The sequence below is a fragment of the Mandrillus leucophaeus genome, unplaced genomic scaffold (genome assembly GCF_000951045.1).
Source record: "Mandrillus leucophaeus isolate KB7577 unplaced genomic scaffold, Mleu.le_1.0 Scaffold513, whole genome shotgun sequence".
In the NCBI taxonomy this organism is placed as follows: domain Eukaryota; kingdom Metazoa; phylum Chordata; class Mammalia; order Primates; family Cercopithecidae; genus Mandrillus; species Mandrillus leucophaeus.
Window position 1 is genome coordinate 922,059 of NW_012105509.1, and position 25,950 is coordinate 948,008.

The 25,950-nt window shown below is 35.9% G+C and overlaps 1 protein-coding gene across 1 annotated transcript in view; it reads right to left on the reverse strand.

The window, feature by feature from the left end:
• Positions 1 to 25,950, reverse strand: part of SCLT1 (sodium channel and clathrin linker 1) — a 249,958-nt gene that overhangs the window by 23,612 nt on the left and 200,396 nt on the right. Inside the window, exon 18 of the mRNA XM_011996445.1 lies at positions 23,429 to 23,625. Coding sequence (XP_011851835.1) covers positions 23,429 to 23,625 — 197 coding nt within the window. The remainder of the gene's footprint in view (positions 1 to 23,428; positions 23,626 to 25,950) is intronic.

Genomic DNA, 25,950 nt, shown 5'->3' on the forward strand with positions numbered 1-25,950 from the left:
GCAAAAAGATTTGAGGAGAGAAAAACAGGGTATGAAATAGTCACCAAAGAGAGTAGAATATATAAAATGATTGTCTTGCAGCACTACAGGCCCCTTCTGTGGTCATGAATTTAAAGTGAGACAACCCAGAATGGCTGTGTGTTTTTTCCAGTCACCTTGAGCTGAACGAGTAAAGGTACAGAGAAGACAACGAGTTATGTTTAAACAGGGCTGTGGATGGCCAAGGAAGAAGAGAAAGAAGGGCGGGAGAGTGGAGGATGATTATCTCTGTTGACCTCTTCTAAAATGAGGCACTCTCAAAAATACATACAGTGCCTATTGCCTTTTTCTGCGTTATTTTTCTCTTTAGCACTTACCATCTATCACATATTTAATTTCTCTTCTTGTATGTTTGTCTCTCCTATTAGAATGAAAGCTCCATGGGGGCAGGGATTTTGGCCTGTTTTGTTCACTGGTATTGTCTTTTAAAAGGTATGAGTCCTTGCTGGATAACAGCAAAGCAGGTATCAGAGTACTGGTACTCTGCCGCTCCTCACCACCGCCCACAAAGAGAAGTGACTAGCTGGCTTACTACTTAGCAGCTATTTCTAAAGCACTGGGTGATTTGGATATCATTTTGATCTTTAAAACTAGTAATATTGCTGGGCGCGGTGGCTCACGCCTGTGATCTCAGCACTCTGGGAGGCTGAGGTGGGTGGATCACAAGATTAGGAGATTGAGACCATCCTGACTAACACGGTGAAACCCCGTCTCTACTAAAAATACAAAAAAATTAGCCAGGAGTGGTGGCGGGCGCCTGTAGTCTCAGCTACTCCGGAGGCTGAGGCAGAAGAATGGCGTGAATCCAGTAGGTGGAGCTTGCAGTGAGCCGAGATCCCGCCACTATACTCCAGCTTGGGCGACACAGCGAGACTCCGTCTCAAAAAAGCCAAGCAAAGCAAAACAAAACAAAACAAAGCAACAACAATAACAACAACAACAACAAAAAACCTAGTAATATTATCTTTTATAATAAAAAATCCTTAATGCGATAGAAGTTTCTCTAAAATCTTAAATAGAGTAATAAAAAAATAGGAAGTGATGAGAAATGAGATTGGATATACATGTAAGAGCCAGATCTAAAAGCTGTTGCAGTCCAGGGATAAACGAAGAGTTTGCAAGAGAGGTAAGAGATGATGGTGATCTGATCTAAGATAGGGGTAGTGGGGATGAAGGCAAATAGATCTGAAAAACATTAAGGAGAAAGAAGAGAAAGAATCAACCATACCCGAAAGCTGGCTATGGAGGTGCACGAAAGGGGATACAGAGAGAGGAACAAACTGTCATTCTATGGACCACATTTAGGTTGTTTTCAAGATCATGGTTATTGGAAACTATAGTTTCTTCTACAGTATCTGAATTTTAGTTAAAAGCAATGCCAAAAAGCCCATACAAACAAACAATTTTCAGTATTCAAATGAATTAAGCTATGATGGTGTGATAACAAGTAGCAAGATTGATGAGGTTTTTTGACACAACTCATTCTACTAAACTCCTTTAAGTTAGTCATATATGGGCCACTCTCTTTGCTCATAATTGGGCACTGTATACTAGAATTCAAGTTGAAAGGATTCTTCTTTGGTGTTGCACTGCTGGCTAGCAAACTCCTTTAAAAATGACATTTCAATAATTCTTACATAAATTACCTATAAACACTTAAAGAATCATTATCAAGTGCCCAACACTGTACGATGGACTATTATGCTTACACAGATAGTTATGTTCATATACAGATACCCATTCAACAAATACTCTCTGCCAACAATTTCTAGTGGACTGGTGCCTGTGGACACACATGCACAGTTCACCGAGGTCTGTGTTATATGGCCAATGTGTACTTTTCTAGATTTCAGAACAGGAGTTCAAAAAATTGAATAATCCTAGCTGCAATGTTTTGTGTAATATTTCTTCTCTGGAAGTATGACCTTAATTATTAGCAATATTGATTTTTAAAAATTATCTCACCCAGTTAATCCTAGTGCTTATGTTCAGGACTATGTATTCCTTTATTATCAATAGTCTTCATAATAATTCTTAGAATCAATAGCATTTTCAAGTTCGTAAGATGAGAAACAAGTCTCATTATACAGCAGTGGTACAATTATGGGAATTCAAGTTTCTTAGGTCTGTTAAATACTGGGGGTGCATTATATTATGTTTTAAAAGTTCAAATGCATTTCAAAAAGCTGAAATTCTAACTTTGACCAGAAAGGATAAAAATTGGAAGAAGAGTTTGGCCTAGAAAAGAAACAATAATTGATAAAATTCACTAGCTTTCATGCATTCATTTAAAAAATATGTTCTGCGTATCTACTACTGCTGGACACTCTTTTAAAAGCTAGGGATCTGGACACTCTTTTAAGAGCTAGGGATACAGTAAGGAATAAAACAAACTTTATGGAGCTGATAGTCCCATAGGAAAGACAGAATATTTTAAAACATGTAAAAGAAACAAGTATAAAGCATAATTACTGACAGTGATGAATGCTAGTTTCGAGAAACAAAAATAGGCAATGGGATAAAATAAGTTCTTAGTGGCAAAGCCTTACTCGTCTTGTGTTTCTAGCATTTAGCAGAATGCTTGGAAAAGAATGGTCACTCAGTTGTTTGTTACATAAATTAAACTGAGTTTTAAGGGATCTGCTTTTGTTTCTGGGTCCATTTGTATACATCTGCAGACTGAAGTATTAGACATTTTAAATTGCAAGTTATAATCCTGAACTTAAAAAAGTGAAAAGATGGACAGCCAAGATACTAATAATACTGCTGAATACTTTTACAGGGGTACGAAAATTCTGAATCAGAGCAGATTTGGATATTTTCAGGCAAGTGTATAAATACATTAAAACAAGCATATAAAATATTAATGAGCTTCTATTACTGCAGAGTTAATATATATCATTTTAATAGTTTACATGTTATTTTTAATATAAGAATGACATTAAACCAAATTGATTTGTTACTTTTTTTGTTCTGAAAACAATGGGAAAATCAAATGTAATGAAACCAATAAAAGAGTAGCACTGCCTTTCTCTTAAACTTGACGCAAAATATCTGCCAAGTGGCAGAAGCTTTCTCTGAGTAGATTTACAGTTTCTAATCACCAAAGCATACTGACTGATGAAAAAGCTAGTATGCTAGAAAGTGGGATATTAAGTCTTTACAGGACATCCTCAGCACAGGCAGTCCATCATTAAGGAAGAAACATAGTTAAAAATTATGGTACATTTTTTCAAGATGTTTTGAAGATTTCAGCCAATGCAACAGACCCTTACTTTTCAGCTACCGTTTCAACACAGTGTAAAAATAGAACAAGGTTAGGCACTTTTGGTCCATTAGAGCAATGCGTCCTTGTATCATAGGCTTAGGATCCTATACTATGAGTTGCTTCAAGGTATAATATAGTTACATGTCTTGACTTATTTCTGACTTGTCAAGACTTAAATGTCTTGACTTAGTTTTGAGACCCTGGCAAAGAGGCTGGTCAGTTTCTATTTTGAGCAGCTGAGTGTACAACTCCGACTACATCCCTTATTGGGCTCTCACATTCTGGGCCACTACATCTGCCATAATCACTCTAGGGCCAGGAAACAGAAAAAAAACCAACTAACCAACCAACCAACCAACCAACCAACCAAACCAGAAACAGCCACTATGCCATGGAGCCCACTGAACTTGTTCACATCAGTCAACCTAAAACTTGTTCACCATGGCAACATCTGTTCCTTTCTGTAAAAACCACAATAAAGTATGTGCTCACAGTTACCCCCTTCACCTTCTACCTCATGACTGACCCCAGTGCTTCCCCTGAGTGATCCTGTGTGGTGTGCAGTGTTTGTCTAGAGAACTGTGAGTATAACAAATTGTAAAACTCTTTCCATTTTCTTTCTCTTCATCTGCATCTGGCCTCACCATCTCATACAAAGTAATATAGTTAAAATATAATGGTACACAACATATTTATTTTAGTCAAGAAATAATACTAAGATCAACTACTGTTTCTTAATTATTATGTATTATATAGGTGCCACATTGGTTTTAATGATCCTGAAACTAATTCCCAGCAACAGTTCTGATAATTTATTTTAGAGCCACAGTCCATTTCAATTTCCAGGATGCTGTAATTGATCACAGACATATACAAACTCTGTATGGGACAAAAATTATTGGAAGCCAAGTTCCCGATTACTGTGCTAAGTGAGGTGGGATAGTTTTAAAGAATATATGTTTGGATCCAGTAAAGGCATATTAAATTATTCAGATTAATCAATTCACTAAAAACTCCACTGCAACTCTGTAAAAGCATTAAACACAGGAAAATACAGTGAAAATGTTCCAAGACAATTTCTGAATGAAAGCTTATAATGAGAAAACCTAACAGAATCTTGGAGCACCAATGCTTCCCCTTTCCAGGATGGCATTTACAATACTCCACACTTGGGATCTGACTCTGTTACCACTAAGAGTGGGTGTGGTGGAGAGAACCTCTCCATCATTGATCTGGTATCCCAAAAGAGCATCCCTTCAAGGTAAAGGTGAACCATATCTGAATGCATGCTACTTCTCTCAAAGTCACAGGACTACAGGGAAGCTACTTTGGTTATGAACAAAGCAGAAGAAAAAATATAATCTTCTGTGGCCACAGACCACAGATACACCTCAAAATTAACAAAGCAAAGAAACCCCAACCTTAGTTGAAGTTCTCACACCCAGTAGTGCTCTCAGGCACTCAGAAGAGGCAAAGGCAAAGTTTCTATACTATGGAAGCTTTATAACAAAAATTTTCAAGGGCAATTACTAATAAATAGAGAAACCAGACAAGATGCTTAGGAACCAAAAGAAACAGATCTGTCTGATAACAGATATTGGAGTGATCAGAAACAAACTTTGAAACTAAGAAACACAATAAAATGATACAGGACATAAACCACAAAATGATCATTTTAAGAAAGAACCAAACTGAACTGATAGAACTGAAAAACTCACTTCAAGAATTTCATAATACAATCAATCACAAGTATTAACAGCGGAATCAACCAACCTGAGGAAAGAATCTCAGAGTCTGAAGACTGGCTTTTCTGAAATAACTCAGATAAAAACAAAGAAAAAACAACAGAGAAGAACGAATAAAGCTTCTGAGAAATACAGGATTATATAAAGAGATCAAATGTATGATCTAGGATCAATCCTCCACATATCAATATTAACTTTGAATGTAAATGGGCTAAATGCCCCAAATTAAAGGGCACAGAGTGGTAAGTTGGATGAAGAAGCAAGACCCAACTCTATGTGATCTACAAGGAACCCATCTCACATGCAAAGATACCCATAGGCTCAAAGTAAAGGAATGGAGAAAAACCAAACAAATGGAAAACAGAAAAAAGCAGGGATTGCTATTCTAATTTCAGACAAAACAGTCTTTAAACCCACAATGATCAAAAAAGACAAAGAAGAACATTACATAATGGTAAAAGGTTCAATTCAACAAGAAGACCCAACTATCCTAAATATATATGCATCCAGCACAGAAGCACCCAGATTCATAAGGTTAATTCTTAGAGACCTACAAAGAGACTTAGATAACCACACAATGATAGTGGGAAACTCCAGCACCCCACTGACAATATTAGACAGATGATCAAATCAGAAAACTAACAAAGATATTCAGGATCTGCACAGAACATTTTACCAAATTGGCCTAACAGATATTTATAGACCTCTCCACCCAAAACAAACAGAATATACATTCTTCTCATCTGCACATGGCACATACTCTAAAATTGACCACAATCAGCTGTAAAACAATTCTCAGAAAATTAAAAAAAAAATCATACTAAACACACTCTTGGACCACAGTGCAAGACCATAAAAATAAAAATCAATACTAAGGAAATTGCTCATAATCATGTGATTACATGGGAATTAAACAACCTGCTCCTGAATGACTTTTTGGGAACCAAAAAACTAAGGCAGAAACCAAGAAATTATTTGAAACTAATGAGAACAAAGATACAACATACCAGAATCTTGGGGACACAGCTAAAGCAGTGTTAAGCGGAAGTTATAGGGCTAAACGCCCTAAAAAAATTAGAAAGACCTCAAATTAACAACTTAACATCACACCTAGAGGAACTAGAGAAACAAGGGCAAACCCACCTCAGAGCGAGCAGAAGACAATAAATAACAAAAATCAGAGCTGAACTGAAGGAAAACAGATATGCAAAAAACCATAGTAAAGATCAACAAATCCAGAAGTTGGTTTTTGAAAGAATAAATAAGATTGATAGACCACCAGCTAGACTAATAAAGTAAAAGAGAGAAGATCCAAATAAATAATCATAATGACAAGGGAATATTACTATTAAGCCCACAGAAATACAACAAACAAACAAACAAACAAAAACCTCAGAGACTACTATGAACATCTCTATGCACGCAAACCAGAAAACCTAGAAATGGATAAATTCTTGGAAACATACAACCTTCCAATATTGAACCAGGAATAAATTGAATCCCTGAACAGATCAACAGACAGTGACTTCAGAAAATGAATCAATAATAAAAAGCCTATCAACTAGAAAAATCCCAGGGTCAGAAGGATTCACAGCCAAATTCTACCACATGTATAGAGAAGAGCTGATGCCATTCCTTATGAAACTATTCCAAAAAACTGAGGAGAAAGGACTTCTGTTTAACTCAATCTATGAGGCCAGAATCATCCTGGTATCAAAATCTGGCAGAGACACAAGAAAAAAAGAAAACTTCAGGTCAATATTCCTGATGATCACAGATGCAAAAATCCTCAACAAATATAGTAAACTGAATCCAGCAGCACATCAAAAAGATAATCTGCCACAATCAAGTAAGCTTTATTCCTGGGATGCAAGGTTGGTTCAACATACACAAATCAAGAAATGTGATTCACCACATAAACAGAACTAAAAACAAAAACCACACTATCATCTCAGCAGATGCAGAAAAGTCTCTTTGCTCTGTCATCTGGGCTGGAGTGCAGTGGCACAATATCGGCTAAGTGAAACCTTGGCCTCCCAGATTCAAATGATTCGCATGCCTCAGCCTCCTCAATAGCTGGGATTACAGGCACACGCCACCATGCCCAGCTAATTTTTGTATTTTTAGTAGAGATGGGGCTTTGCCATGTTGGCCAGGCTGGTCTTGAAGTCCTAGCCTCAAGTGATCTGCCTGCCTTGGCCTCCTAAAGTGCTGGGTGTGAGCCACTGTGTCCAGTCTAGAAAAGGCTTTTGATAAAATTCAACATCTCCTCATGTTAAAAACCCTCAAAAAACTAGGCATTGAAGGAACATATCTCAAAGTTATAAAAGCCGTATATGATAGACCCACAGATAACATCTTAATGAATGGGCAAAAGCTGGAAGCATCCCCCTGAGAACTGGAACAAGACAAGGATGCCCACTCTCACTACTCCTATTCAACATAGTACTGGAATCCTAGGCAGAGCAATGAAGCAAAAGGAAGAAGTAAAGGGCATCCAAATAGGAAGAGAGGAAGTCAAACTATCTCTCTTTATGGATGATATAATTCTAGACCTAGAAAACCCATTAGTCTCTGCTCACAAGCTCCTAGATCTGATGTCTTCAGCAAAGTTTCAGGATACAATATTAATGTACCAAAATCCATTGCATTTCTATACATCAGTGACATCTAAGCTGAGACCCAAATCAAGAACACAATCCCATTCACAAGAGCCACAAAATGAATAAAATAGGAATATAGCTAACCAGGGACGAGAAAGATCTCTATGAGAATAACAAAACACTGCTCAGAGAAATTGGGGATGATACAAATGAATGAAAAAGCATTCCATGCTATGGATAGGAAGAATCAATATTGTTAAAATGGTCATATTGCCCAAAGCAATTTACAGATTCAACACTATTCCTATCAAATTACCAATGACATTTTTCACAGAATTAGAAAAAAAGCCTACTTAACTATTTAAAAATTCATATGGAACCAAAAAAGAGATTGAATAGCCAAGGCAATCCTAAACTAAAAGAACAAAGCTGGAGGCACCATGTTAACAAACTTAAAACTATACTACAAGGCCACAGCAACCAAAACAGCATGGTGCTGGTAAAAAATAAGACAAATAGACCAATGAAACAGAATAGACAGCCCAGAAATAAAGTCACACACCTACAACTATTTAATCTTTGACAAAGTAGACAAAAACAAGTAATAGGGAAAGAACTCCCTATTCAATAGATGGTGCTGACATAACTGGCCATATGTGGAAGACTGAAGGCGGACTCCTAATATCATATACAAAAATCTTCTTAAGGTTGATTAGAAAATTAAATGTAAAATAAAACTACAAAAACCCAGAAAGATAACCTAGGGAATACCATCTGGACATAGGCCCTGGCAAAGATTTTATGGCGAAGACTCCAAGAGCAGTTGCAACAAAAATTAAAGTTGACATGTGGACCTAATTAAACTAAAGAGCTTCTGCACAGCAAAAGAAACTATCAACCGAGTAAATAGACAATCTACAGAATGGAGAGAATATTTGCAAACTATACATGCTATAAAAGTCTAATATCCAGAATCTACAAGATACTTAAACAAATTTACAAGAAAAAAACAACCCCATTATAAAGTGGGCAAAGGATATGAACAGACACTTTCAAAAGAAGACATATATGTGGCCAACAAGCATGTGAAAAAATGCCCAACATCACTGATCATTATAGAAATGCAAATCAAAACCACAATGAGATACTATCTCACACACATCAGAATTGATATTATTAAAAAGTCAAAAAAATAACAGATGCTGGCAAGGTTGCAGAGAAAAGGGAATGCTTATCCACTGCTGGTGCAAATGGAAACTAGTTCAGCTACTGTGGAAAGCAGTTTGGAGATTTCTCAAAGAACTTAAAACAGAAGTATACCATTCAACCCAGCATTCCCATTATTAGGTATATGCCCCAAGGAATATAAATTATTGTTACCACAGAGACACATGCATGTGTAGATTCATTGTGGCACTATTCACAAGAGCAAAGTCACAAAATCAACCTAAATGCCCATCAATGGTAGACTGGATAAAAAAAATATGGTATACATACACCATGGAATACAATGCAGTCATAAAAAAGAATGAGATTATGTCCTTTGTAGCAACATGGATGGAGTTGGAGGCCATAGTCCTAAGTGAACTAACACAGGAACAGAAAAACAAATACTGCATGCTCTCACAAGTGGGAGCTAAATACTGAGTATACATGAACACAAAGAAGGAAACAGCAGACACCTACTTGAGGGTGGAGGGTGGGAGTAGGGAGAGGATCAGAAAACTATCAAGTACTATGTTTGTTGTCTGTGTAACAAAATAATAGGTATACCAAACCCTTGTGACATGCAAGTTCCCTATACAACAAACCTGCTCATGTATCCATGAACCTAAAATAATAGTTAACAAACCAACCAACCAACCCCTTGAGAATATACAACAGCAAATTGAATATTAAAAAAGATAAGTTGTAAAATAACAGATCAGAAGAGACTGTGTGAATGTAGCACAATGAAAAAAGATGAAAAATAGAGGGTGAGAGACAAAGAAATGCACAAGAAAAGTTTAAAATACCTTTGATCAGAATCTCAGGAGGACAGGAGACAGTGAATCATGCAAAGGCAGTATTTATTTTGGTTTTAAAATCAACCTTATTCCTAATTGTGGGAAATAAGGTGCAGCCATTTTGAGTGTGGTTTGGTGAGATCTGACAAAAGCATACACTCATGTAACCACCACAGGAATTAAGATATAGAATAAGCCGAGTGCGGTGGCTCACGCCTATAATCCCAGCACTTTGGGAGGCTGAGGTGGGTGGATCACTTGACGTCAGGAATTTGAGACCAGCCTGGCCAATATGATGAAACCTCATCTCTACTAAAAATACAAAAATTAGCTGGGCGTGGTGGCACATGCCTGTAGTCCCAGCTACTTGGGAGGCTGTGGCAAAAGAATAGCTTGAACCCATGAGGCGGAGGTTGCAGTGAACCGAGATCGTGCCACTGCACTCCAGCCTGGGCGACAGAGCGAGACTTCATCTCCCTAAAAAGGTCCCTCTTCCCTTTTGCAGTCACTGCCCCACCCATGAAATCCCAGTCCTATGCATCCAAAGTGTTTTATCATTATAAATTAGAATTGCTTTCTCTTCACACATATGGAATCATACAGTATGTAGTCTTCTATGTTTGGTTTCTTAATTTTCAATCTCGTTTTTGACATTCATCCATGTTGTTGTGTGTATCAGTGGTTTATTCCTTTTTATTTCTGAGAGTTTATCCATGCACCTGGTGATGTACACTTGGGTTCTCATTTTCAGCCATTATAAATAAAATATCTATAAATACTCGTGTATAGGTTTTTTGTGTCAATATATTTTGGTTTTATTTTTGGAAAGAGTCTTGGTCTGCTGCCCAGGCTGGAGTGCAGTGGCATGATCAGGGTTCACAGCTGCAAATTCCCGGGCTCAGGTGATCCTCCCACCTCAGCCTCCCAAGTAGCTAGGGCTTTAGGCATGCACTGCCATGCCTGGTTAATTTTATTATTTTTTATTTTGTAGAGACGAGGTCTCACTATGTTGCTCAGGTTGGTCTCTGTGTGGATGTGTTTTCATTTCTCTTGGCTAACATCTGTGACTAAAACTGCATGTTTGTATGATGAGTACACATTTAACTTTGTAGTAAAATTGTCTATTATTACTGAGTTGAAAGATTAAAAAATCAAGTCCTTTGTCAGATATACTAATTGCAATTTTTTTTCTCATGGTATTTTTTCATTTTCTTAATGGTGGCTTTTGAAAAGCAGATGTTTTTTAAATTTTATTTATTTTTATTGTTTATTATTTATTTATATTTAAGACAGACTCTTGCTCTGTGGCTCAGGCTGGAGTGCAGTAGCACCATCTCGGCTCACCACTTCCCAGGCTCAAGCAATTCTCACTCTTCAGCTTCCTGAGTAGCTGGGATTACAGGGGTGTGCCACCATACCTGGCTAATTTTTCACAATTTTAGTAGAGAGGGGGGTTTCCTCTTGTTAGCCAGACTGGTTTTGAACTTGTAGCGTCAAGTTGATCTGCCCACCTTGACCTCTAAAAGTGTTGGGATTACAGGCATGAGCCACCGCACCTGGCCAGAAGTTTTTAATTTAATATAGTCCACTTTATCAAATTTTTTGTTATTTATTCTTGTGTCTTGGAAGAAATTTTTGCTTATCATAAGATTTTCTTTTAGATATTTTATTGTTTTCCTTTTTTATGCTTAGGTCTAGGATTCATTTCAGGTTATTTTTGTGTATGGTGTGATGTAATGGTGTGGCAGGTAAGCTCTGAAACGAACCTCAATGATCCCTACCTTATGAGGTCCTTATGAAGTCTCACCTTTGGGGTTCTACCCAGGGACTCACTTCTAATTGACAGAATATGGTTAACGTGATGTGATGTCACTTTCAAGATTAGCTTACACAAAGATCTTGACCTTTGTTTTACTTTCTCTCTCTTAACTTCCTTCCCTTTCTCCCTCACTCGCTCCCCCTCTCTCCTCACTCTGAGGGAAGCAAGATACAACATTTTAGACCCATGAAGAGACCAACAAGGCAAGGAACTGATGTCTCCTGCCAATGTCAGTGAAGACCTGAGGCCTGCCAACAGCTACAGAGTGAGCTTGGGAGCAGATCCTTTCCTGGTCAAGCTTTGAGATAATGCAGCTTTAGTCAACACATTGACTGCAACTTTATGAGAAACCCTGAGTCAGAGGCATTCTGATTCCAACATGTCTAGATTCCTAATCCTCAAAAACTGTGAGAAAACAAATGTTTGCTGTTTTAAGTCCCTAAATTTTGGAGCAATTTGTTATGCAGTAGCAGATAACTACACAAAGGGTTTTCATCAAGTTTGGAAAAAATTTGCCCATTAGTTCTTTTCTTTTTTTTTTTTTTTTGGAGCTGGAGTCTTACTCTGTCATCCAGGCTGGAGTGCAGTGGCATGATCTTGGCTCACTGCAACCTCTGTCTCCTGCCTCAGCCTCCCAAAGAGCTGAGATTACAGGCATGTGCCACCACTCCTGGATAATTTTTGTATTTTTAGTAGAGATGGGGTTTTACCATGTTGGCCAGGCTGGTCTTGAACTCCTGACCTCAGGTGATCCACCTGCCTCGGCCTCCCAAAGTGCTAGGATTACAGGCATGAGCCACCGTGTCTGGCCCATTATTTCTTAAAACACTCCCACACTCCCATCCCTGCCCTCCTGGGACTATACTTGTATGTATTTTATACTGCTTGCTATCGTCCCTAAGGTTTCTGAGGCTCTCTGTGCATAATTTTTCTTTGGTCTTTTTTTCTCACTATGTTTCATTTTTGGATGGTTTCTTTTGCTCTCTTCAAGTTCTCTGATCTCTTCTTGTGCAGTGTATGATCTGCTGTTAATCCCATTTTGTGACTTTTTAAATTCTCTAATATTTTTCATCCACAGGTTTCCATTGTTTCCTTTTTTGCATCTTCCATTTCCCTCCTTATCATCTTCATGTGTTCCTTTAAATCACTAAGAATATTTACAATGGCTGGTTTAAAGTTCTCACCTTTTAATACTTTTAATTAATAAAAATTAAAAAATTAATAATTGTATCCCCTCTCATTTCTGGGTGTGTTTCTATTTTTTTTTTTTTTGAGACAGAGTCTTGCTCTGTTCACCCAGACTGGAGTGCAGTGGTGAGATCTCAGCTCACTGCAAGCTCTGCCTCCCGGGTTGACACCATTCTCCTGCCTCAGCCTCACAAGTACCTGGGACTACAGGCGCCCACCACCGTGCCCTGCTAATTTTTTGTATTTTTAGTAGAGACAGGGTTTCACCGTGGTCTCAATCTCCTGACCTCGTGATCCACCCGCCTCAGCCTCCCAAAATGCTGGGATCACAGGTGTGAGCCACCGCGCCTGGCCATTTCTGGGTGTGTTTAGATGCGCTAGTTTTTGTTTTTCTTTTTTTCTGGTTATGGGTACCATTTTCCTGTTTTTGTTTATCTAGTAATAAAAGTGTTGGATTTTTTCTGGCAGGTAGTTAAGTTACTTGAGGACCACCTTGTTCCTTTTGAAGCTTGTTTTTAGCTTTATCAAGACAGATTTTCAATTCTTTTTACTCTAGGCTAGTTTAATTTTAACAATAGGATAAAGTGATCCTGAAATCTTTATTGTACACCCTGGGTGTTCAACAAGGATGTTCCACTCTGGTCAACTGGAACTCTCATGTTTCTTATCATTGCGTAAACTCTTGATGTTTTGTCAGTTCACAGCTCCCAAAGATGGTATCTTTAATGTTCTAGAAGAAAATACCTGTCAACTTGGAATTCCATACCCAGCAAAAGTATCTTTCAAGAATAAACAAAAAGTAAATATATTTTATGAGCAGCAGTTGAGAATTCATCACCAATAGATCTTTACCAAAGGAACTTCTGAAAGACATAATTCAGACATAAGGAAAGTAGTCCCAGATGGAATGTATGAGAACAGTATTGTTCATATATATTTATTACTTTGTTCTACATTGCTTCTAGTATCTCATACATTCAGTAATATACAATAAATATATTACTGTTCATATATATTTATTATTTTATTTTACATTTATTATTGTTCATATATAGTTCATTACAGTAATATATTTTTTACTAAATAGTAATTAACCTGTCAACAATAATATATAAGCTGGGTAAGAGAAATTAATGGTGCTAATATGTTTCAAGGTTCTTGAGTTTTCTGGGAGGAGAATAAAAGCTTTGATTAACTTCAGACTTCCTAAGTATATGTGGTATAATAGGTAGGGTAGTCACCAAAATAATATGAGTAATTAATTTCCAAATATTGGAGAAAAAAGTAGAATGATTAAAAAAATACCAAATGAATTAAAAAGATGAGAAAGAAAAAAAGGAATAAAGCAAAGATGTCAGAAATAGAAAGTACTAAATAATACAATAAAAACAAATCCCAGTATATTTTGAATTACACTAAGTATCAATGAATGAAATGGCCTGAAACTGAGCTATCTACTGTTTCTAAATCTATGAAACATAGAAACAATTAAGAAAAAAATAACTAAAATGACTGGATATGTTTAAGAACTTTAGAATTTATATGAAAATGTACTTATATATAACATATAGATTAAAAAAGATAATAAATATTAGTAAATAATTTGAGGCCAGGTGCAGTGGCTTACTCCTATAATCTCAGCATTTTGGGAGGCCAAGGCAGGAGGATCAGTTGCTTGAGTCCAGGAGTTCAAGACCAGACTGGGCAACATAATGAAACCCTGTCTCTACAAAAAACACAAAAATTAGCCATTTGTGGTGGTGGGCATCTGTGGTCCTAGCTACTTGGGAGGTTGAGGCGGGAAAATTTCTTGAACCTGGGAGGCAGAGGTTGCAGTGAGCTGAGATTGTGCCACTGCATTTCAGCCTGTGTGAAAGAGTGAGACCCTGTCTCAGAAAAAAAAAAAAAAAGGAAAATAATTTGAACTAAATAATAGCACGACATACATCAAAACGTATACTAAAGTTATGTCAAGACATAGGGAAAAATTTACAACATTGAAGAATGCATGCATTCGGAAAAAAGAGAAGGTGAAAATTTGAGTCATGCTTCTATTTCAAGAAGTCAGAAAAAAGAACAGCAACATGAAAGAAAGGAGAGGGTTAACAAACAGCAGAAAGTAATAAAATTAGGTAATAAACACAAAATAGAAAAGATTAAAAATCAAAGGTTATTTATAAAGAGGAAAACAATTGAGAAACTCTGGTAAGAGTGATAAAGAAAAAAGAGACAAGGTATAATAATATCAGGAATGCAAAAGGAGGTATTACAGATGCTGCAGACATTAAATGGACAATAATATGGAAAACATATCCAAAAATATTAAAAATTTAGAAGAAATGGATGTATTTCTATAAAATATAATGTACCAAAACTATGTCAATGAAGAAATATAAAATCTGAAGAATTATATCACTGTTAAATACATTTTGATTGAATCAACAATAAAAAAAAACTCCTACAAAAACCCAACAGCAACAACAACAAAATTTCAGGCCAAGAGATTTCATTGGAGAATTCTATCAAATATTCAAGGAATAAACACTTTCAAAACTCCATAAAATATACAAGATTACAAAAAAAGAAGGGCTACTCTTCAATTTGTTTTTGAGGCTAACATAACTTTGATATAACTTGAGAGTTCAAGAAAGGATTTCAGGTCAATCTCTCTCATGAACATAGACAAACATATATTAAATAAAACTCTAACAAACCAAATCCAGAAATACATATATAAGGAGAATGCATTACAATCATGTTGGTTTTGTCACAGGAATGAAAATTTGGTACATTAGCAAAATCAATCCATAAAATTTATCCCATTAACAGATTACATAGAACAAATTCAAATAATCACCCCCAAACAATGCAGCAAAAGCTTTTATAAAATTTAATATTTGTAGGCCTAGCATTCTGGCTCCCAGCACTTTGGGAGGCCGAGGCAGGTGGATCACCTGTGGTTAGGAGTTTGAGACCAGCCTGACTAACGTGGTGAAACCCCGCCTCTACTAAAAATACAAAAACTAGCCAGGCGTGCTGGTGCATGGCTGTAATCCCAGCTACTTGGGAGGCCGAGGCAGAAGAACTACTTGAACCTGGGAGGCAGAGGTTGCAGTGAGCTGAGATCGTGCCACTGCACTCCAGCCTGGGCAACAAGAGCAAAACTCTGTCTCGGAAAAAAAAATTAATATTTGTGATAAAAGCTCTTAGTAAAGTAATAACAAAAGGAAACTCCCTGAATGTGATAGAGGTTATCACCAAACACAGAAAATATATGAAATGATGAAAATTGAAAGCTTTCCTTTTAAGATTGCGAACAAGAATAAGAATCCTGACTATCCCTACTCTGTGTATTGCACTGGAAGTCTTAGCTAGTGCAATAATCAAGAAAGAGAAACAAAACGTATAGTTATTTGAAGAGATAAAACTGTTATATTGATAGACGATATGGTCAAAATCCAAAAGATTCTACAGCTTTTGTCCTAAGTAAGGTCACTGGGTAAAGAAAGTATCATCAGCAACAAAAAGCTTTCACATTTCTGTGTATAAGCAACAATGAGAAAATGAAATTAAAATAAATTTGACAAAGGTGTAAGATTTCTACAAGGAAATTAACTTTACTGAGACATTTTAGAAGACCTAAACAAATGGAGAGATACGTCACGTACATAGACTGAAAGACAATATTATAAAAATTTTAATTATGTTGCTTGTTCTAAATTTATTTATAAAGTTGATAGAATTCAAATTAAAATTCCATCAAATTTATTTAAGGAACTTGACATACAATTCTAATATGAATACAGAAATGCCCAGAACCAAGAATAGGTAAGATATTTTTACAAAAAAGAACAAAGTAAGAGAAATGACCATAATTAGGTATCAGGTTGCTTTTCAAATCTTGTAGTTGTTTTCAAAAGTGTCTTACAAAGGTAATAAATAAGACAGTGTGGTATTGACACAAGGATAAGCAAACAAACCAACAGAACATAAAAGAGATGTCAGAAACAGATTCACATATATATGAACACAAATTATGACAAAAGGGGTGGTGCAAAGTATAATAGCAAGGAAAGGAGAGTCTTGTCATTAAATGTTTCAGGATTGAATGACTATAACATGGGAAAAACAGAAGTTGACTTTCACCTATCCTGTGTTGTTGTCTTTGTCTATTCATGGTGTTATAACAAAATACCATAAACTGGATGGTTAAAAAAAGAAATCTATTTCTCATTGTTTTAGAGGTTGAGGAGTTCAAGATCAAGGAAGTTATATGCAAAGATGAGTTGAGAGGACAATATAAGCAAATATTTACACAAGTAAAATATGCAGATTTGGTCTTATGGTGGTTATAAAATATGTCCAGAAATTCTTGGAGATTCATGTCTTCAGAAGGTAGGTCCTAAAACCCCTTACTGTTAATATGGTCTGGATTTAGCAACTCACTTCTAATGAATAGAAAAATGTGACTTAGGAGACTAGGTCACAAAAAGCATTACGCCTTCTTGATTTCTCTTGAATTATTTGCTCTGAGGGAAGACAGCCGCCAAGTCATGAGGATACCAAACTTCTCTGTGGAAAGGTCACATGGCTAGGAAGTGAGGTGTCTGGCCATAAACAGGAACTTAGGCCTTCCATCTGCAGAGGTGTAAGTAATCTTGGAGGCAGATCCTCCACTCCCATTAAGTCTTCAGATGACATTTTGATTGATACTTCATGAAAGACCCTGTGACAGATTCACCCAGATAAGCTACTTCCAATTACTTCATGAGTAAATTTTTGACTCATTAAATTAAAAAATAATAAATGTTTTTCTTAAGAACTAAATGTTGGGGTAATTTGTTACATAGAAATAGGTAACTAATGCAGTTCTAGAGTCATGGAAGTGGGAATGAAAAGATAGAAGGCATTTCAAAAGAAGAATCAATAGGACTTGGTTACTGAAAGAAGATAAATACAATGAATGAGTCAAAGATGGCTATAAGGTTTTATATTCAGGAATTAGGGGAATAGTGGTATCAATGAAGAAAGATTGTTAAAGAAGAAATCAATTTGGAAAATGTAATATAAATTGAGTTTTGAAATGCAGAAATTAAGATAATAACAAGACATATGGTAAACGATCTACTGACAGTTACAACATGAGGGCAAATACCAGGTAAGATGTAGAGCTGCAGGAGGGTGCAGTGAAGAATTCAACAGATAATTAATAGCATAAGAATGAATATCTTTAAAAAAAAAGAATTTGATAAGATCAGAAGGGCTTGTTTCTTTGAAGCTTGTACGTGAGTACATAAAAATAGAAAGTAAAAGAAAAATTATTCAAACATCTGGATAAAATAAGCTTGGTAATAAAATGTAGGGAAGAAGAGGAAACGAGAAAGAGAAACTATTTTCACTTTAAATACAGGCATAGGCATCTAAAAGCCAATAAGGGAAGGCAGGACTGAGTGGTGGGGAGAGAGAGAGAAACAGAAACCAGGCAGCAGATTTTTGGGGAGTCAGAAATTTTTTTTCTCAAATGGGTAAAATTGAGAACTTCAGAAAAAAGAGATTGGTAATTCAGCAATAAAGCTATAATAAAATTACTGAGCAGTGAAGGTTACATCAGAATAATCTCTGTGGGAATGGTAATTCCACAATATGACTAAAAAGGAACTGCCTTTTGTGATCTTTCTTAGATTTCAGCATTCAACGATCTTTTATTGTCAAGATTTATTGCCTCTTAAAAGCCAACAAATGCAGATATATTTCATCATATAAACATTCGCTATCACAGATTTTATTTTATTTTAATTTTATTTTTGAGAGGGAGTCTCGCTCTGTCGCCCAGGCTAGAGCGCAGTTGCGCCATCTCAGCTCACTGCAAGCTCCGCCTCCCGGGTTCACGCCACCCGCCTCTGCCTCCCCAGTAGCTGGGACTACAGGCGCCCGCCACCACACTCAGCTAATTTTTTGTATTTTTAGTAGGGACAGGTTTCACTGTGTTAGCCAGGATGGTCGATCTCCTGACATCGTGATCAGCCCGCCTTGGCCTCCCAAAGTGCTGGGATTACAGGCATGAGCCACTGCACCTGGCCTACAGAATTTTAATCAGAAATCATTAAAAATTCCATTTATGATTAATTTTTGGTTACAAATTTATGTTCCAGTAAATATATTCTTACAAAATTGTGATTCACTGCTGAGCTTTGAATCTTTTCTTCTGTAGTTTATTTCTTACCTTCAACTCTCAAGCCAGATAATTATGCTTATTCATAAAATCTATTATATTTCTATCCTTTTTTTTTAAACAATTATAGCCCATCTGGTTCATGCTTTCTCTTGAATTATTTGCTCTGAGGGAAGACAGCTGCCAAGTCATGAGGATACCAAACTTCTCTGTGGAAAGGACACAGGGCTTTCATGTCACTGATACATTTGTTGTCCATCTTCCTCTAAATTGATTCAAGTCCTTTTCTTTCTCATCTCTACTTTAATCTTTAGCATTTGCCATATGCCGGAACACCGACCCTTTGTGCCCATGCCAGATCTCTGCCTCAGTTTACGCTTTTGAGGAGAAATAATTCATGACAATAGATTTGTCTGTAATTAAAAACAAAACTGAAAATTTCCTTTCTAGAGTACCTGCATTATAGGTTTTTAAAAAAGTATAAACCACAGAACATTTAAAATAAGATTTGGTAATAAAAATTGAATTTATAAGATATTCATGGCATGAATTAAAGTATTTATTGGTTAAATATATTTAACCTTATATGTTAAAATATACATGTATAAAACTTAAGTTAAAATCTAAAATATCTATAATTTTTGAGGTCATTCTTTGATTTTTCTAAAAAAACAATTTCCTACCCAATATAGGGAACTACCTCAACACAATAAAGGGTATTTATGAAAAATCCACAGCTAGTATCATACTTAATGGTGAAAAATTGAAATTATTTCCTCTGAAGGTCAAGAACATGACAAGGAATGCCCATTTTTGCCACGTCTATTCCATATGGTACTGAAAGTCCTACCCAGAGAAATTAGGCAAGACAAAAGAAAGGCATCAAATTGGAAAGGAAGAAGTTAAATTGCCCCTGTTTACAGATGAAATGATCTTACATATACAAAACCCTGAAGACCTCATCAAAAAACTGCTAGAATAAACAAATGCAGTAAAATTGCAGGTTACAAAATCAACACACAAAGTATCAGTGGCATTTTTATACACTAACTATTTCTATTTGAAAAAGAAATCAAGAAAACAATTCCATTTACAATAGCTACTAAAACAATAAAATACCTACGAATAAATTCAACCAAGAAGAGAAAAATCTCCATATTGAAAACTACCAAAATTTGATCAAAGAAATTTAAGAAGGCACAAATAATTGGAAAGATATCTTGTATTCATGAACTGAAGAAATTAATATTGTCAGAATGTTGATACTATTCAAAGTGATCTACAGATTCAATGCAATGCCTATCAAAATTCCAATGACATTTTTCATAGAAATGGAAAAGATGATCCTAAAATTTGTATGAAACTACAAATGACCCCAGTCAGACCAATCTTGAGAAAGAAAAACAAAGTTGGAGGCTTCACACTAGGTCTATTATGGCACAAAAGACCAAATGCCATTTGTTAACATACAGTGAATAAAGGAAAGGTAGAAGAAACACTTGATTTTTCCTTTTATTCATATTTTTTCTTTTAGAATGAGTTGATTTTACAGCATCTTCCAAAGGTGACCAAAGACTTTTTTTCTTTACTTAAAACCATTCTGAAGTCATGAATTTAAAAAATGTTTGATATGTTTCAATTTATTGCATATATTCTTTTTGATATGCAGATAGTCCCCACATGGGCCGGGGGAGCTACCTTAAGTTGGTCCATGGGCCATTTTGATGTGACCCCAGCAATCTTGATACCTTCTCTTTGCTTTTTGTGATGAAAAAGTATTTTCTAGGCTTACCTTGTACTGTCCTGTCCCAAATCTGTAATCAATAATTTTTCCAAAGAGTCCTAGTCTCTTTTAGGAGACCTTTTAGTTTCTTTTTTTTTCTTTTGAGACAGAGTCTTGCTTTGTTACCCAGGCTGGAGTACGGTGGCGTGATCTAGGCTCGCTGCGAGGTCCGCTTCCCGGGTTCACGCCATTCTCCTGCCTCAGCCTCCCCAGTAGCTGGGACTACAGGCACCCGCTACCATGCCCGGCCAATTTTTCGTATTTTTAGTAGAGACAGGGTTTCACCATGTTAGCCAGGATGGTCTTGATCTCCTGACCTCATGATCTGCCCACCTTGGCCTCCCAAAGTGCTGGGATTACAGGCGTGAGCCACTGTGCCCAGCCTTTAGTTTCTTTTAAGACCTTTTAAGAATACTGGTCTTGTTTTCACTGTTTACTGAAAAGATTGAACTAGGGAATACACGTTTTTAAAGAGTAAAATACATCTTGAGTTCATAAACTCATATTTTCAATTCCAATTTAGAACTACAAGTTTATTCAATTTCTTTTGAGTTTCTTCTCTTTTATGATGAAAAATTCGGTTCTTAAAGACTTTTATAATAACTCAGCTGCCTTATCCTATAATTATAAGTTTCAGAACACCACCATGAATATTATTTCTAACAATATGACTACTAAAAACAGTTTATGATTTCTTGCATTTCCTTTAATCCTTAGGCTTTATCCCACACAGTCTAATTACTATGTTTAATATCACTTGAAATAATTCATCTATGTAGTTAAGCCATCAACTTCCTATATAATTAAGTTAATTTGTTTAATTTTACTTTTGATTTTTAGGTATTGCTTTTCAAATTTTGATTTAATTTGAAAAATAATTATATAAACATTTATATAGTTCCAAAATTAAGCTTATAAATCTACAAAACAAGGTTCATTCAAAGAAGTCTATCCTTCATTCTGTCCCCCTCTCTCCTCTCAGAGATTACCTTTGAATTATTTTTTGGCTCACCTCTTCATTTTTAAAAACACAAATGTGTATATGTGTGTGTATGAGTGTGTGTGTACATATATTGTTTATATACACATATGTGCACAAACCCACACACAGGCACACACACTCCTCACTCTTAATGAGTAGAATACTATACCTACTGTTACATTACCTTTTTTTAACCTTAATATACTTCAGATATTGCTCCATGTGCTAGGATTCTAACTGGGATTACACTGAATCTATAGGTATATTGGTGGGGGAGAATGAACATAATTATAATATTTAGCATTCTAATTAATAAACATGGTCTCTGCCTTTATTTAGACTTTAATTACTCTTAATATTATACATAGTTTTCAAACAAAAGTCTTACATATCGTTTGTTAGATTTGTTGCTAGGTATCTGATGTTTTTTGATGTAATTATAAATTACTTTTAAAGTTTTATTTTTGAAATGTTTGTTACTGGTATATAGATTACAAATGGTTTTTCTATATTCACTTAATAGTTTGTCTATCAATTATTTTGGACTTTTTACATATTTAACCATGTTGTCTTCCTTTCCATTTTGTCAACCTTTTATTTCTTTTTCTTGCCTTAGTGCACTGATTAGGACTCCAGTACAAAGATCAATAGAAATGGTAATAGTGAACTTCTCTGACATCTTCTCAGTCTTCAAAAGAATGTTATTGACATTATTTTTTGCCACTGAGAACAATGTTTGCTATAGAATAGATGGCTTTAGAAAATTAAGGAAATTCTATTCCTAGTTTTTTAAAGGAATATTTTTAAAAAAATCAATAAATATCACCCATTATTGCTTATTCATTTTCTGAATTTTTATTTTTTATTTTTACTATTTTGTCTTTATTTCTGTTTCTCTGGATACGCTTTCTCAGTCTCTCTCAGTGGAATAATTTCCCTAAACTTTACATTTTGAAACTCAGTCCTCAGTTTCCATCTCTCTATCCTCTTTTTCAACATGTTCTCATTCCATGACTTTAAAAATCATGTGTATGTTAGTCATTCATAAGTTTATAGCTCTTACTGTAATCTCTCCCCTGAATATCAACTTACATACATAATTGACTAGTTGATATCTTGACTTAAATATCTTTTGGGCAGCTCATACTTAACAGCCCAAAGCAAACTTCCTGTGATTATCACCAACCCTTTATAACCGAGTTTAAGCCACCACTATTTTATACGCGGACTATCATAGTACTAGTTTCTTTCTTCCTTCTCTTACCCTTGCCTCTTTACAGTCTATTCTTTTTTTTAATAGACTTTATTTTTTATAGTAGTTTTAGGTTTACTATAGTAAATCATACAGTGATACAGATCATACAGTGATCACAATCATCTGTTGAACATTTAAGTCTGATCACATCACTTTGCTCGAACCTCTCTAATCTCATTCCCACGTTGAAGCTCTTGAGCTTCCCATCTCATTCAGCACAAAAATCTCAAGTTTTTTCTGAGGAAGGGTCAGATAACTTTTTCTCAAGGGCCAGAGAACAAATTATTTCAGGTTTTGCAGGCGAAACAGATTTTGTTGCAACTATCTAAACTAATATATCCAACAAAAACTACTACATTTTATGAAACATGCATGAAATTTGTAAAAAATATAATATTTGCTTTGGTTTATGACATAATATTTTTACAGTAGTTTCATAAATATTTACTGAATAAAAAGATAAGGTTCAGAATTATACATTTTTTTAAAAAAGTATGGCAAGGACATTAAATTACAGGTTAAAGAATTTCTTCTGTAAAACATGTCAAACAACTAACAGTAGACTTACTTTAGATTATTGATTCTAATTTCAGCACTTTCAGTAAGTTTCTTCGTTTCTTCTTTCCACCTATTGGCTGCCTTCTGTTGAGTCTCTAGGAGATGCCTCAGTTCAACAATGGAATTTCTATTACTGTCTTCCATCTCTCTCAATTGAACTTCAAACCCACGTTCCTTTACTGAAAATTCATGTTCCATTGTACTGATCTAAAAAACAAAATGAAAACATATTTTCTTTTCTTATAGGTGCTATACTGCTCAATGATATATACAAAAGGAATCACTCATTGTATTGTCAGAGGGACAGAAATGTTTGGATGACAAAACTATGTAAGAAATCAAGTTTGGTCAGATGCGGTGGCTCACGCCTGTAATCCCAGCACTTTGGGAGGCCAAGGCGGGCAGATCATGAGGTCAGGAGTTTTGAGACCAGCCTGAACAACATAGTGAAACCCCTTCTCTACTAAAAATACAAAAATTAGACAGGTGTGGAGTGTGTGCCTGTAATCCCAGCTACTCAGGAGGCTGAAGCAGGTGAATCGCTTGAACCGGGGAGGTGAGGGTTGCAGTGAGCTGAGATCGCACCACTGCACTCCAGCTTCCTGGGTGACAGAGTGAGACTCTGTCTTTAAAAAAAAAAAAAAAATCAAGTTTACAATTGGTCTTCATCATAAATGAAAACTTACAATGTTATGTCAGTAAAACTAGAATTATGATTAACTATGTTTTTTGCAACACTTTCCCTAACACCTTAACATGCCAGTAAAAGTGTACTATCTATTACAACGTAACACTTCTCTCTTTATTTACTCTGATTTTTGTTGCCAGAATCCAAGGAAAGTGTTGATGCTGTTGGTATCTGAGTTAGGTATTTACTCAAACCACTTTTGATTTACATACTAAACTTGAAATTCTTTCAAAGGGCTTTGTAAAGTCAAAGATAATTATATACAGGAATTTCTTTACCACTTCAGCTGTAGTATTAGTGAATGATTAATGAACGAATTATTTTTCAGGAGAAAGAGACAATATAAATAATGATTTTGAAAATCTCTTACGAAACTGTCTTCAGTACACTTCTAAGAATTTATGTCATTATAGTAAAAGCACTTTAATTGCAGAATGAACTTATAAGTAAATGCTCTTTGGATACCCTAGAAGCTTTCTCTACTGGGGTTCAGGGAGAGAATTAAGCCCTAATGCTTTAAGGCATCCAATGTATATAATGACTTGCCTTCTTTCATATGTGTCTAGAATATAACTACCTAAGTACCATGTTTGGGGAAATTGAGAAAAAAGTTACTGAAACATTTTTCTACATTTTGTGGTTCAGATGAAAAACACTTGTGGAAAAAGGCAGCAAGGTGATCTGACTTCCTTATTGTACTCTCAGGCCATCTATATTTTGCTATACTAAAGAAGTATTATAAAGAACAACTATCTTGTGATACTTTAATTGCTTTAAAAATGGCCACAGCTGGCTAGACTTCCAGTAATTCATTAAACACGGTTACTCTCAAACTCAAAAAAGAACGAGACTCAACTTTACCATGTCAAAAAACACAAAACAAGGCCCAACAACAACAAAATTCTTGACTCACTGAAGCAAACTGCAAACATCCTGTCCTTGCCACCCCTGCTAAATGCAACATGCTTCCTAAAACTCTACAGTTTGCTTTCTCAAATAGTACACATGCAGAAATTTAAGACTTTATAAATCCAGACACTGGAAAAACAATATTGGATGTGTTAGTTTTGGGTTGTATTACTGCTGTGCAAACCTACTGAGGCCCCTTGACCCCTGCTGCTATCTTAATAATGTTTGAATTATTAGATTCTGCAAATTTAGATTGCCTGCCCTTTCTCCTTCCCTGCCTTAATCTTCACCTCCTCTGGAGAAATCATGTTAGTCTAACATCTCAGGTGGAAAACAAAAAGTACAGCCCTTATGAGTGTCTGTCTCTCTCTCTCACGAACACGTGTTAAAAACTGATCTATGGGCCAGGCACGGTGGCTCATGTCTATAATCCCAGCACTTTGGGAAGCTGAGGCAGGCAGATCACTGGAGGTCAGGAGTTCGAAACCATCCTGGCTAACAGGGTGAATGAAACTCCATTTCTACTAAAAATACAAAAATTAGCCAGGTGAGGTGGCAGGTGCCTGTAATCCTAGCTACTCAGGAGGGTGAGGTAGAAGAATAGCTTGAACCTGGGAGGCGATGGTTGCAGTGAGCCACGATCGGGCCATCGCACTCTAGACTGGGTGACAGAGCTTCTCAAACAAACAACAACAACAACAAAAACAAAAAACCATATACGCACACAAAACTGATCTATGCATCTGTACAGTTTTATAATTTGGCTGCCTAGTTAACTCCCACTCTCACTTGGAAAATCTGTTTATCATTTCACAAGCTTTGCTTTAAGATCCTTCATGATAACCTGTTCCCTGCTTACTTTTACAAGCTTGTGTTGTGCCACACTATTCCCTTCCCTTTCTTTTATTTCCACTATAATGCCTTTTTATTCTTTG